The sequence below is a fragment of the Anticarsia gemmatalis genome, chromosome 16 (genome assembly GCF_050436995.1).
Source record: "Anticarsia gemmatalis isolate Benzon Research Colony breed Stoneville strain chromosome 16, ilAntGemm2 primary, whole genome shotgun sequence".
In the NCBI taxonomy this organism is placed as follows: Eukaryota; Metazoa; Arthropoda; class Insecta; order Lepidoptera; family Erebidae; genus Anticarsia; species Anticarsia gemmatalis.
The window spans coordinates 6547414-6562374 of record NC_134760.1 but is presented as its reverse complement, the minus strand read 5'-3'; the positions used below and the strand labels follow the sequence as shown (position 1 = coordinate 6562374).

The window sequence follows — 14961 nt, the reverse complement described above, 5'->3', positions numbered from 1 at the left end:
GCCGTGGTGGTAAGCCGGCTTGAAAATTCAGGGACTTTTGTCAGAGGTCTATTCACGATGAAAATGGTCACAATTGTCAAAAGTGTCCATGGTTTCAGCATTCTCTGTGCCCCCGAAATTCAGAACACTATTCTACATGCTTTCCGACTGTGCGAAATAATTTGCGGTTACACACACGCTAGTGATTTTATCATTCCTTAACTGTTTCTGTTGGCAAGTAACTATGCACAGTTCTGGCATTTACCTCGCTCTCAATCAAGTCAAAGCATCAAGCTATTTAAGTGATTCAGTAGTATCACGAGATCAGGTGTGGGAAGAAATTCCAATAAAAAAAATAATTAATAATAATGCTTCAACCAAGTAAGAGCCTTACTGATTAGACCATGGTCAATACATCGTGCATACAATTCAGGGATTTGCATTTATAAGCCAAAAAAATATTAACCAAGAAAAAGATTATCAATGTTCTTTAACATTGATAATCTTTTTCTTGGTTAATATTTTTCACCTTGAAATGTAGCGTCAAAGTCACCTTTGACTCTCTGCGGGCTGTGACACGGCGATAAACGAGTAGAATTTCGACATTAAATAACAAACAATAGTTATCATCGAATTACTTTCAGATTAACCGAGAATCTTTCCGAAGAAACTTTGGTAACACATTTCTACTGTTGAATGTAATAAAAGTAACATTAGTAGGCAATTTAGGTTTTAACTTGTCACAAAACCATCAAATTTACTTTGATTTTTAAGATCTGTGGACATCAGTGAATAAACAATTTTTCAGCTGCGTGCCCGTTACAACACCATCGACAACGTTAATTCCTTGAAACTTGATTTTTTGTCTATACTTTACACATTGCACATTTCTCTCCTGTTAACAGTGTGCTTCTTTGGACCTCCTGAAATCTTAAATGTCAAACAGTTCATACAAAATCAGCACAATAGCGTCGTAAGACGGTCAAAACCACTTCTTGAATGAAGAAACACAAAACAGTACGAGTGTAGGTCATCAACGTAAAGATTTTGGTTACATAATAATCAGGTCAGCTTCTTAACTCACCGGATCTGACTGATTAACTCTTAGTACTTGGCTATTTTACGCGGAGCATTGCCCGTTTGACCTCCGCAATGTATCTGAGATAGTCACCAGTTTGTACGGTTTGAACAGAGTTCAACCTGATGCATTCAGAATGATCCAGCTTATGTCGATGAACTTTATGTGCTACCCTTAGCTTAGTGATGTTGTTATAAATCCTAAGTAAATCGTTTATTCATAAAGGTCAAATGTTGTCACCTATGTTGGTCGTAGCATTTACTGACAATAAAGTAAAAGGAAAGAGATTTAGAGCCTTATAAAAAAGCCTTAGCCAATTTCACGGCCACTCTTTTCAAGAGACAGATTATAAACAATTGGTTGTTACAATGATTGATCATGAGGGGAGCTGTTTGCGTCAGCGGCATAGACCAAACGTCAAGCAAGTGATAAAGTACATGATTACTACTAGGCTACCTATTATATCGAATTGCATGGGTTATATTAATCAAGCTTAAAGTTAAATCTTGAATCTAACGTTTTGAAGTTTCTTTCCAAAAAGTGTCTCCTTACTATAGATATTGATAGGCAAATCATTGCAAACACGGTTCTATTAAAATGTAGTTGAATATGAATGAGAACGCGAGTTGTCGAACTGAGCGGTAATTACAAAATATGCTATCCCATAGGTAGAGATAGACTTTAACCATACAATTTTGAAATTCCAATTTGAGATTTTTACAATTAGAAAATAATAGAAAATCTTTTAACGTAAATATAGTAGCAGCAAGATGCTACTAGTAATTAAGAATAGTTCAACTAGTTAACGTATTACCGCGCATAACTGAGTGTCATTAATTCATTATCTAGAATTGAAACATCTGACTGCATTTATTGTGGCAACAGGTCAATGATTAAGATGTTTTCGTTTGTTCTTGAACATCATGAACTCAAGTCACGTAGACATTAATTACCTACCCTAAAAAATATAACGTATTTTGTTTAAACAGAAAAAAACTATATTCTAAAATTCAATAGTCCTACATCACTAGTAAGTAAGAGACGATGGAATGGGGTATAATGGTAAAGGTGGTCAAAACTCCGATAACATTGCATCCGCGTGTCGTAGGTTCGATTCCCTTATGCACCAAAAGTTGTAGGACCCATTGTTCTTAACCTGGCCGAATCTGTACTTAACAAAAAAATGTATTATTAGCTCATACTTGTATTTACGGCTTCAACATGGAAATGAAGACCAGCGTGATGACCTTTCATTATGAAACATTTTCCCCAAACTCAAAAACGAGTTTAACCCACTGCTAATAAAATGTTAATAAAAATGTTCACCGGCGATTAATCTTTTATACTAACTTATCAAAAATTATCAACTGAATAGTTTATATTTAGTTTATATTATCGTATAATTGTTACATTGTAACAATACGGTACATAGGGAACTACTAGTAATAGTAGTGGTAACTATAAGAGCTTCTGAATTTGTGTATGTATGTCCACAAGGTTTGATTTCCAACTGAATCCAAAACTCATCGTTGTAGAAAACTGCAACATGGTCTACGCATTGGAAAAAGCTATTGAGATTTCTCAGACGCTTATGAATCTATTATGATAAAATACTACATAAAAATATGTTTTGACTATTTATAATTATAGATTGTCAATTTATTAAATGACGGTTGACGAAAGTACTATGAACTACAATTACACAGTTCAATATCTTATGATTAGACACTTACAAAAGGTTGCGCATTATTGAATAAACAAATTACATAGGGCACAGGGATGTTGACCTGTTTATTTAGTCATATTACATTCCTAGTGCATTCACCTATTTTATCAACAATGTCTATGAACTTTGAAAATAATTTGTATATAAATTGGTTGAATTATTGGAAAGAATCACAGTTGACTTAGCAAGATGAAGACGGTAACATTAGTATTAGTAGTTTCAGTGGTGATTACCCACATTTCGGGGTATCTTATAAAAGTGCCCACTGCTCCAGTGGCGACACCTACTACGACAACAGGTAAGATTTTGTCTTAACATTTTAACATTTCTTCGTAGTCATTAAAGTTAGTTTGAAAAAAAAAACGGGAAAATCTTGTTCATAATTATTGTATTTCATCTACATGTCTGGTAGAAAGTCGTACAAATATTAATATTATTATGACATTTCCTTTATGCTATTCCTTCACGTGATTTATACTTTGGTGGCCATCGTACAAACTAACTGTCACGATAATTTTTATCGTTATTGTTAACTTGAATAAAATATATTTGATTTCATTTTAGGCCACACGCAATGGGTACAACTTCAGAAATTAGTGCTCCCACTTTTCGAAAATGTTTGCGAAATTAGCAGTTACCCTACTATTCGCAGGTTGGCACAAGAATTTACCTTTGATTCCACAGGTTACACGGTAAATATTATCATTCCTTTTATAAGTTTTCGAATAATTATAGACAATAGAATCTCATTTTCTTTTGATTTCAGGAGCCAGAAGTAATAACAAACTTACAAAACATTATAACAAAAGGCTTACTACCAAAAGGGACAATTTTCACAGAGTATGATTCCGATCACATGAAGGAATTAAAAATCGTTTACGAAGTTCTATACAATGCTAACGATTTTGATACATTTTACAAAGCTGCCGCCTGGGCACGTCAAAATTTGAACTGCGTTTTATACGTGAATGCTCTGTACATGGCTATTCTAAACAGAAGAGACACAGAAAGGCTATCTATTCCAGCACCATATGAATTGATACCTAACTACTTTATCGACAAAGATGTAATTATACAGGCGTCTACAATTTTCGCTGGCGAAGATTTCACACCTTCTGATACTATACGCGACGAAGGAAATGCCTACACTATTGACGCAAATTACACTGCTTTGTTTTATGATAACGACGACGATTCCAAACTAGCTTACTTCCGTGAAGACGTTGGATTAAATACGTATTATTTTTTGAGGAAACTAAAATTGGCCCCGTGGTTTAACGACGACGTTAATGGAAATTTCGGTGAAAATATGTATCAGATGATGAAGCAATTTATGGCTAGATATAATTTAGAAAGATACGCTAATGGGCTGCCAGAGATAGATAGCGTAAACTGGAATTCTCCGAGCGATATTCCTTACGATCCCATGTTGATATATTCGGACGGAAATGAATTCAGCCACCGAACATCGACACTGGATCTGCCAGTAAACGAAGATTTACAAGTGTTGCAAACGATTGAAAACAACATTATAGCCATCGTCAGCCATATGGTAACTATCATTATTATTAAATAGTAAATTCTTTATTGAACTATACTTTGTTCAAGGTTTCTATTAAACACGCTATCAATGTAATGATAATAACATATTAAAGATAAAATTCTTTCAGCGTCAAAGCGGATATACGAAAGCACAAATATTGAATCACTTAATGGAAATCCTTGTCACGGGTGACAGGAGTTATGAGACATTGGCTCGGCAGCTCCTTGGCAAAGATCTTACTAACAACGGGTAAATTAAGAATTGATTAATTTGTATTTGATGATAAGTTTATATTTGTAAATCTTCACACAGATTTGACGTGCTATTAATAATTTTGTGTTATTACAGGCATGCTTCAGTTTTGGAGCATTATATGACTTCCTTAAGAGATCCTATGTTTTGGAAAATAAATAAGAAAATAGTGGATATGGTCGATGAAGCCCTAAAAGTATTGCTTTCGTATGAAAGAAATGAATTATACTTCCCCGGAGTAGAGGTTGTGAATATTGAAGTGAAAAAGATGATGACAACATTCGACTACTTTGAGTTCGACGTCACAGATGCGCTAAAAATAGAAGGAAGTAATTCTATGTTCAAAATTAAAATAGGTCAGCCAAGATTGAACCATAAACAGTTTACTTTGAGGGTAAACGTTTCTTCCTTAGTTTCCCAAAAGGGATTAATGAAGATTTATTTGGGACCTAAGCTCATGCCTGGTGAACTAGCAGCAAAGAAGAATCTTTTTACTCTCCTCGATGCGTTTGATGTGAACCTGAGAGTAGGGTCAAATTTGATAACGAGGTCATCGGAAAATATGAAACAATTTTCTGAAGACTTTATGCTTTTAAATAATATTCGTAAAAATGTCGAAGACGCTGAATTTGGGTTAGATTCTTTACCTCTTAAAACTATTGAATCGCAAATTGGATATCCATCAAGGCTTATCTTACCAAAAGGTACTTCTCAAGGTCTACCACTTCAAATGTTTGTTTTCATTGCGCCATACATAAAAGCGAGTATCGATTCAACATCCAGAAATAACTTGGAGATCAACACAGCGATATTATCACCTGGATATCCACTCGATTTAATGATTGATGACCGAGCACTATTTGGACTACCGAATGCCATGATTAAATACGTCGTTGTAGGCCAAAAGGGAGACAGCAAAGTAGAAAATTACGGAGGACCTGGCGTAACTAAATTGTGGTACACCACAGATACCTATGAGCCATCACTGCGGCCAACTCACAACTCATGGAATGGAAATGACTATTCAGTGAAAGTGAATGAATTTAATATTGGCACAAACGATGTAATTCCCGAAGAAACCAATCTTGATGACGATTACTACGTGATTGGGTTAAACGATATGCCTAATATGCTTAAAACTACCAAATACGATTCTTCAAAACAAAAATTAAAAACAACGACGTTTGATTACAAGGCGAAAAAAGCGCAGTATAACAAAAAAGATACAACAAGCACAGACTACAGTAAATATAAGACGAAGTATAACAAAGACGTTGTAAATACCACGCCGTCTGTTGATACTTTGACGACAACTGAAGAAGTATTCCATACAATAGTCGATAAAGTGGAAGAAATTGATATAAATGTCTCGAAACGCATATTTCCTATAGATCATACCAGAGATGAGAATTTCTTAGATGTAGAACCACTTCCAATGCCACAAATGCTTAAAAAAGGTACTGCTTCCGTTTATGATTATATAATTGATGCTTTTGCTACAGAAAGTAATGAAAAAGTTTATGAATAATTTATACGCCGTAAATTTTTAGTGCAAGTAAATAAAAAATTGAAATATAGACTAATAATGTGATTTTATCCTTTAGGTCTTGAAGATAAGGAAAGGTTTGATTATAAGGCAAAGAAGACTGAAAGAGATTATAAAATCAAAGTAAAGAAATTGGGATTAGACATGATAATTAAGGATGCCAAAAGAAAAGTAGCCACAAAAAAACTTCCGATGAAGCCTGTAGACACAACCAAAACTAGAAAAGTTTTAAATGATAAATATATAAGCTCTGAAGAAAAAATGGGTAAGGTAAATCTAAATAAGGATACTACAAAATTAGACCAACCATTCGCAAATAATAAAATATTAGAACCAGTTGACAAAGTTACGGTTAATATAAAGGAAACTGTAGAAAATGTTGATGACAATGCTATGAACAATGACAAGGTCAGAGAGGATTTGATTTATAAATCGGTAGATGACACTAGCTCAAATATAATAGCTTCCGACGTTAATGAAGAAACAGGAAATATCATAATAGATATCTTAAGTTCAGATACGAAAACAAAAAAAGACCGTGTAAAGCCTTTTGATGTATCCGCAATGACTACAGAAAACGATGAAGTAAAAAATGTTGCCAAATTTAATCGCGTTAAAGATGATACAAATGAAGATAGTACGATAACAAAAGATGGCATAATGAAACCATTTACTGGCGAAAAAGTATTTGTTAAAAGTAATGTGGTAGTAGATAATTATAAACCAAAAGATCGTCTGTTAACACAAACAGATACAACTATAACTCCAAATTCCATCGTATTTGATTCTGAAGAAACTTTTGTTACCAATGATCACAACAGAGACATGGTTAATGTAGACAAAAAAATAATTAAAGACTTTTTGAAACCAGCAAACAAAAACACCATGAATTCAGATGTAAATACAGAAGAAAATGTGGAAATAATCGATTTTAGGAAAGACATTGTAAAGGATATTAGTAGAGACAGGGTAACAAAAAGTGAATCTGATAAAATTGTAGCGACTTCGGAATTTAACACCGTTGACTCTGAAGGAAATTTGAATAAAATGGTCAGTGAAAACGATATTGTAAGAGTAGATAAAAAAGTCACTAAAGACCGAAAACTGAAACCAGTAACTAAAGATGTAGTAACAATTGATGAAACGTTATTCGATTCCAAAGAAAATGTTGAAGCGAGTAGAGAAAGCGTAGAGTTAGGTAACCAGGACATAAATAATGACAGCAGTGTAGAAGAAAATGTGGAAGTTCCTCATACAGACTCTATAAGACAGGACTCAGTCGAAGAAGACCCTATCTTGCTATTAGAAGTGGTAAAAGACCGTAATCCTACAATGTATGATTATTTAATGCGCACTGTAGATTCTGACATTGAAAGTGCAGAAATAAAAGTACAAGAATAGTTTTGCTATTCAATCATTATGTTTAAGTAGATTTCATTTTGTTTGCATTCTGTTAAGAGTTAAGTTTTGTTTTTTTTTTTTCACTTTTGTATTAAATATTCTTTACACAATAAATGTGATTTAAAAATAATATAAAATTTATTTTTATTGCTTACTTTTTAATTATTTATCCATCCATTTATCAGGAAGCGGAATGTCAAATGATCTTTTACAAAACCAAACAAAAGTTGTACTTAGAGCTTTTAACCTAGGAATATTTGACATTAACGATATCAGCCATAAAACTCTTTGATCGCCGCAGATTGTGAGGTTGATTTTCATTGATCATTAAAACAAACTAAATGTATATAAAACAAGGCGAACGAATGCACATTATTGCTATTTCGCGAGGTTTTCTATCATTATTTTTGGATACGTTCCAAACATTTTACAACGACGTTACGCTTTCCCTATTTTCATCTCGGAAAATTTAAAAACCATCGGTCACTACTGTGACAACGGCTAGAATACAAATAGAAAATACTTTTACAGTTGATTACAAAGTTTTTACAAAGCAAACGTTACAATAAGTATAAGGTCATTAACATTTGGAATAGTTCTTGTTCAAATTCCTACAAATCCTGTTTTAGTTTTCATAAAGCAATTCATCATTTGAAATAACACGCGAATATGAAGATTATTGATTACATGTGTTTTAAACAGTAATAAAACTTTATGCTCATCGTTAAACCAAACAGTCTAAATACAAATTCCCGCTGCATAAATACATAAATTGTTGAAAATAATATTTCCTCGTTATGTTAAAAGAATTGCCGTAATAAATTATATTAACACATACTTACTGTACGTAAAATTGAAATTAAAAATAGTAAATGTATATTTTTCATATGTTGTGTTTGCTGTGGTATTCATATATCGTCAATAATATTTGCACCACAAAAATATCTATGATTAACTAAATTTTAAAATAATAAGTAAACACAGTCACATGTCGAAATACGATTACAAAAAGTTGCCTCAACTTAATATTGATACAAACTTTCGTTCGGCTATTTAATTAATTAATCAACCGGGTGCACAAATGGCATGCCAGATTAATAAAAATGTCTTCAAAAGATAAATGTTACATAAAAACGCAAATATAAGACAAATTACCTGTGAACTATTTAAAGAGTTATTTACATTTGGCATTTGGATATCAGCCGATGGATTCACCAAGGAAAATGGTATGTCCCGTGCCAAAATAAAGTTATATTTCCACTCCATTGACGATGAATCAGGATGAGGTGCCGGCAACTCTGTGTGAACTTTTGGCTGTGATTACCAATTATTATGATTGTAGAATGTTAAGTCTATGTAAATTAGTCACATGTCGGTTACGCATCGGCAAATTAATTTAATAAGTCTCGGCCGCTGCATCTGTGCGACCGGCTGTAAAATTATTAGCGCACTTATTTACGATACCTCATTTCCTGTCATTTAATGGTTTATGTTTTGTCATCATAAATAAGCTATCACGGTTTACTACTGTCTATCACGATTTAATAGTTCTCTAAGTACATGTAACTATTTTAGTAGAGACATGCTTGATGCCAATTAAAAAGAAACAAGCACATTTTTTTACAAGATGAAAGTAACTAGCATCTATCAAAGTTTTGTTTAAACAAATTTATAGTCAATTGCATTTTTTTATTTGAAAAGCCTTTAACTAAAAAAATAAATTTGCTTTGATAGAATATTACGGCGCTATTAACGTGAAATATGTATTTTCTAAATGACACTGCAGTCTGAAACAGAAGATGATGCTACATTGATGGATGAGCTCTCGATATAAATAAATTCCTACAAATCAAAAATAGTTTTAGGATGCATGGACTCAAGGTTCGCCTGATCGTTTCAATGCCCATTAGTAAGCGAACAAAAAAATAGGGAAGACAAAACATACTTTATATTCAAACGGTAGTAAATAATTTGCGGGAAAAGTCACAATTCTTGCAGAGAACAATAAAATGAACGAGAAATCAACGTGAGTCGGTGTGAATTATTTATCTTGTCTCATTTGTTTTCGAATATAATATAGTTCGTTATACCACGGAGACCACACGTCTCGATTGTGTACCGAAATAACTGGAGTGTAGTGTTTCATACAATGTTGGAGAAATATGTCTTCCTATCGATAACATAGTTTTATGATTTTTTATTTGTTTACATATTTTTTGTTTCAGCTGCAAGCAATAGGGAATAGGCTACACCTACATAGTTTGTAACACTATGACTCGTTCATCCAAAAAATAGCGGTTTTTACATACAGTATTATGAATGTCAATAGAAAACTAAAAAAATATGAATTAAGATATAAAACTTTAAAATTTGTGCTGAAATTAGTTTTCCATTTTAGTTCAGAGCTCTATATTCCTTATTTCAACCGAAAATCTTCATCACTCCGTCCCCTCTATAAACTATCTTAGGAACGCGTTGTACAAAAATAAAATTCCAAATATTACCAAGAGATTTAAAAATAGATTGTAACCTGACCTAATTTAAGCTTGTATTGTTGTTTAAGATAAACACGTGGTAGACGTGTAAAGCGCGACTCAGATTAGATGTTTCTCTCATTGTGGCATTCACATGAGAACACAAAAATTATAGCCGATCACCGACAGTCTATATCTGCGCGGGCGCCGCTGTATAACCCGTTTCACGCGCCAGTAGTCACCAATCATCAGCGTCTATCTCAATATTTTGTTATACTCGCACTTTTCAAATATTTACGCAAACCATTTACTACTGTACAAATTTGAACAAATAATTTAAATTAATTTCGGTCTTCTGCAAAATGTCTGTATCGTTAATTAATCAAAATATCTTTTATTTTAAGAACAATAATCAATCTACATTCTCATGCCAAGATTTTGTACTTTGATTATATCATTTCCGTTTGTAAAATAAGTTAAAAAAACACCTTGGATAAGATACACCGCTTAACAGTTTCAGAAAATTAAAATAGATCCCATGAATTAATTAGATTTAAGTGCATCAGTTCTTAAATAAATGTTGAGCATCCCTGCAGATGACGTAGCTACACGTAATATTCTCGTTGGGATTGTTGTGAATCGGCGGCCGCATCAAAGGAATTTCCTGCTCTTAATCAAGGAACAACTTTATATGCGCATGAGTTTCTGCTACGCTTTAAACTGGACGTTTTGGATGTGTTCAGTTTCACGCGTAGCAATCAGGAATATAAACCAGTAATTCTTGTACTAAATATTCCTTCTTAAGCAGGATATCCATAGATAGCTATTTGTGGTCGGAGAATTATTTTTCAAAAATAAACAGGAAACTTCAAATCTTTTATTTTGAATCCTTATCACAAAGTTAACTGTCGTCGAAACTAGTTATTACACTCCAGCAATTAAACGCTTATATACACAGAATAACGACTCATATTCACACAAAAATAGACATTTAATTTATATATATTTTGTTTACCTACTAGCAAAATCCACGATGACACACCTCCAATTTTGAAACAAGCATCAGAAATTGAAGATGTTTTCCAGCTCATTGCGTTAGGAAAAATATGAGCAACTGATTACAAACCACCGTTTACATAAACAGCTTAGAGCGTGGCTATAAGGAAATGCTTTACTAATCATAAACGGTGTAAACAAACATTCATAATTTTGAATGAACGGAATAAACAATACGTCACTGCAGTTGAAGCGCAAAATGCTTCTGGAATAATGCTAGTGAGATGCTTCGTCAACGGCTATCATGATTCTATAAATGGATCTCATCAAGCATGTTCCTACGAATGAGCCGATTTCAATTAGTTTATATAAATCTGACAGCTCACTTCCTGTAGAATGCAGGTTTTGCTGAACATTCTTGCCATCTGACGTCGATATAATTCACGCTGACGAAGAACTCAATAACAACGTCACTATTCTGAACGTGTACGGTGGAGAGAGAGATAGCAGGTTTTTCACTTATTTTTGTATTCCAGTCTGAGGAGGAAGGAATGCTATAAATAAGGGTGCCACACCGACGTAAAATCCAGTGTAACAACACTCGCACTCGGATTCGGTTCTTGTTACTACTGCCAACCCTACACAAACACCATGGTGAGGATCTCCAGGATTTGAAGTTTATAAGGACGTGAATGTGACCAGTTATTTGTGACAAAAATATATTCAAGTGATCAGAATTTACAAAAAATCAAGCAAATTGAATAGATTATACTAAACAGAAGTGAAACATTTTAGGGACAGTTACTGATTTGAATATTCAATTTAGATTTTCAATCTAACCGTTCTACTCAATGACAATGTCAACCACGTGGTCTAATAAATTCCGACTGAAATATATTTTTCATAATAATGTCTCTTCAATTCAAGAAGGCATTAGATAAGACAAATGATTTACCTATAATTGGTATTATTTCTTAGGACACAGACGACGATCAAAAGATGGCGATGCTCCGCAAGGCATTCCAAATGTTCGACACCACCAAGTCGGGCTACATCGATGTCCTGAAGATCTCGACCATCCTTAACACAATGGGACAGCTCTTCGATGACTCTGAGCTGCAGGCTCTCATCGATGAAAATGACCCGGAAAGTAAGTTTCTCAGCACAATTACCTTATTCTTCATCCAATCTCAATTCATCTATTATAGCTTCAAGTTCACCTCAAATATTGTCCGTTGTTGGTAACGGATTATTTTACTTAAAATCTTTTATTTAAATTTCAATTTCTATTAAATGGGACAGAGGTCAATAGCAAATTAACTATAAGTAGTAGTATTATGCGCATACTATTGTTCTAAGATTATTTTTGTTTGGTATTACATACTCAATGTGTGTTTTATGAAGAAATTCCAGAAAAGTAATGTAAATATTTATACTACTTTATTTGTTTATATACGTAGCAGATTTATAGACGTTTTATGAAGATAGCTAAGTGGTCCAACAAATAATATCGCTTAGTACAATGTATTTTCTGTAAATATAATAAAACTTATTGTAGGAAATATATTGCGCTTAGTTTCAAAGGAAGGTCAGATGTTTTGTTTCACAAAATATTGTTTGCCAAGTTCTAGTGTAGGAGTATTATAAAAAAAAATCAGATAAACAACGAGTGTTGGACAAAACAGCTGCAAACGTATCTTGTTAAAAAATGATCAATCATCAGAAAACGCTAACAAGAATTCACACGTACCGAGGCTACGACACCTTTTCAAATATACACCCGAATATTTTTACTCGTCGCGAGAACTAATGAGGCTATTTCCGTACTGTTTCTCCTCGTGCTTCCAGTCCCTTTGAAAGATGCATGTCTCTGTTTCCATAGTTTATTTATCTAGTGTGCTTCTAATGAAAGATAAAGCCGTTATTTTCTTAACACTGTGCTCAAGGTTCAGCCTCTCTGTTTTAAGTCTGTCATTATTTATTATTTTTATTTTTCTTTAGGCTCCGGCAAAATTAACTTCGATGGTTTCTGCAACATCGCTTCTCACTTCTTGGAGGAGGAGGATGCCGAGGCTATGCAACAGGAACTGAAAGAAGCTTTCAGGTAAGATGACACACGCCTACATTTTACCCACAATACAATCTTATGTGCCTATGTGTTTCTTAACATATCATTACTTCAATCTACAGGTTATACGACCGTGAAGGCAACGGCTACATTACCACTTCCACCCTCAAGGAGATCCTGGCTGCCCTGGACGACAAGCTCAGCTCGAGCGACTTAGACGGCATCATCGCTGAGATTGACACTGACGGATCCGGAACCGTCGACTTCGATGGTAAATATTTACATTTTCTCACCTGAACAAAGATAATTCTAAGCGAAGTCAGTGTTTTCATCCGTGCTAAATAACTCTGATGTTCCAAATATTATCATAGTATTATTGGAATATTGGACTGGAGGTCTGCCCACATTTTGTCAGTTCGCCAAGACGGGCCTCCGTAGTTAACACGCAGTTACCTGATGCCATTTCGCAGACAGAAATGTCAAAAGCGTGAACATAACAATTTGGCTATGTATCAACCCACGTTCAGAGTATTAGCAATATATTATAAAAACCGCTAAAATATCGGTCCGAAGAAAACAATCCGGTTAAAGTCGCTTATACGCTAGATACTTTAGCAGCTGGTTTTGAAGATAAACTTCGTCATAAATATTCACGAAAGCAAGCATAGATACGTAAACATTACTCTCAAACTAATGCATAAACATTAGAAGCGCATCGAAGGCGGGCGGCATACGACGGATAGAATTTATGTTGTTTTACACACGCATACTGCAATATTAATTCATTTGTACTAATCTGTTCGGCTTGTTTTGGATTCAGATCAAAGAATTAGATGGAATGCTTTTTGCCAAAATTGTTGAGTGGTATATAATAAAAATTCTTTTGGGTAGTTATAAAATTATGAGCGTCGTTGGAATGTTAAATGATTATAGTTTATCTTATAATGATAACTATGATGATTCTATTAGTTTGTTTTAGCATAGAATATTTAATATTTTTTTATTTCGACCTTTTACCAAGTTTAAGGTTTCACAACTAACAACAGAAAGTTTTATGCAAATGGTTACCTACTCGCGATTAATATGTAATGAAACTAATTGTTTTTAAAGAATCACACCGCAAAGTAGGCATCGAATAAAATCGGTCACCGCGACAATATTTTTCGATGATAAATATAAATGATTGAAACTAATGTCGTCGTTACAGTTTTGTATTAATAATAGTTTCGAACATAATTTTTCGTCAATATATTATTTATTATTAGGATAGTAGTAGTAGATAGAATTATTTTTATTGGTAGTTGTAAAAAATAGGTCAAATATTTAATACACATTTTTTGTTTCAGAATTCATGGAGATGATGACTGGAGATTAAGCTGATCGTCAAAATTTATTATATTATAGTATTATTAAATTTAGCTATGTTATATTTTTTTAAACATAAGACTTTGACACTATAAATAGAACAAAACCAATTGCGGTGTTAGCATGGTTGTTTAATTATTTTACACATTACTCTATCTTATAGATAGGCACTTATTATAAGGCAAAGCCTACGAGGGTAGGCCAGGAGTCAGAGTTCGTTCCAAAGTATTATTTCCGGAATAATTCACACGAAACGAATTTTAAGACAATTATATGCTAATATTTATAACGCATGACAGTTTTATTGAGATCATTCTAAAATAACTTCATAATAATATTATAACGTCAAATATACACACCAACAGTCTTTTGCTTTGGTTTCAATTGGATGTCCTTGACCCAATTATTCCTGTGGAAAATCACAAATAGTTTTGACATTACTTGGAGAGCGGGCGTTGGGCATTTGTGGCATTGTTGATCAAAGTACGAAAATATAACAGTAGTTGTGTGTCTAGTCATTTACTATGATTTAT

General features: G+C 33.5%; 2 protein-coding genes across 2 annotated transcripts; both read left to right on the top strand.

Annotated features, from left to right (window-relative positions):
- The first annotated feature begins 2972 nt into the window (after positions 1-2972).
- LOC142979614 (arylphorin-like) lies at positions 2973-7525 on the top strand. The gene is made up of 7 exons (XM_076124646.1): positions 2973-3081; positions 3348-3475; positions 3550-4335; positions 4454-4575; positions 4675-5590; positions 5756-6035; positions 6183-7525. Exons 1-7 carry the CDS (start codon positions 2973-2975, stop codon positions 7523-7525), a joined length of 3684 nt encoding a protein of 1227 aa, XP_075980761.1.
- Positions 7526-11514: 3989 nt separating this feature from the next.
- On the top strand, positions 11515-14550 carry TpnC25D (Troponin C at 25D). Its single transcript, XM_076124160.1, has 5 exons — positions 11515-11649; positions 11974-12145; positions 12997-13099; positions 13186-13334; positions 14410-14550. Exons 1-5 carry the CDS (start codon positions 11647-11649, stop codon positions 14436-14438), a joined length of 456 nt encoding a protein of 151 aa, XP_075980275.1. The 5' UTR covers positions 11515-11646; the 3' UTR covers positions 14439-14550.
- The last annotated feature ends 411 nt before the right edge of the window (positions 14551-14961 follow it).

Bases quoted from the DNA above. Each gene is read 5' to 3' on its own strand.
- LOC142979614 (XM_076124646.1), top strand. From the start codon at position 2,973: ATGAAGACGGTAACATTAGTATTAGTAGTTTCAGTGGTGATTACCCAC. The intron at 3,476-3,549 runs GTAAATATTATC...TTTTGATTTCAG, and splicing joins TTGATTCCACAGGTTACACG to GAGCCAGAAGTAATAACAAA. The intron at 5,591-5,755 runs GGAAATGACTAT...AAATTAAAAACA, and splicing joins CAACTCACAACTCATGGAAT to ACGACGTTTGATTACAAGGC.
- TpnC25D (XM_076124160.1), top strand. The intron at 12,146-12,996 runs GTAAGTTTCTCA...ATTTTTCTTTAG, and splicing joins CGATGAAAATGACCCGGAAA to GCTCCGGCAAAATTAACTTC. The intron at 13,335-14,409 runs GTAAATATTTAC...TTTTTGTTTCAG, and splicing joins CGGAACCGTCGACTTCGATG to AATTCATGGAGATGATGACT.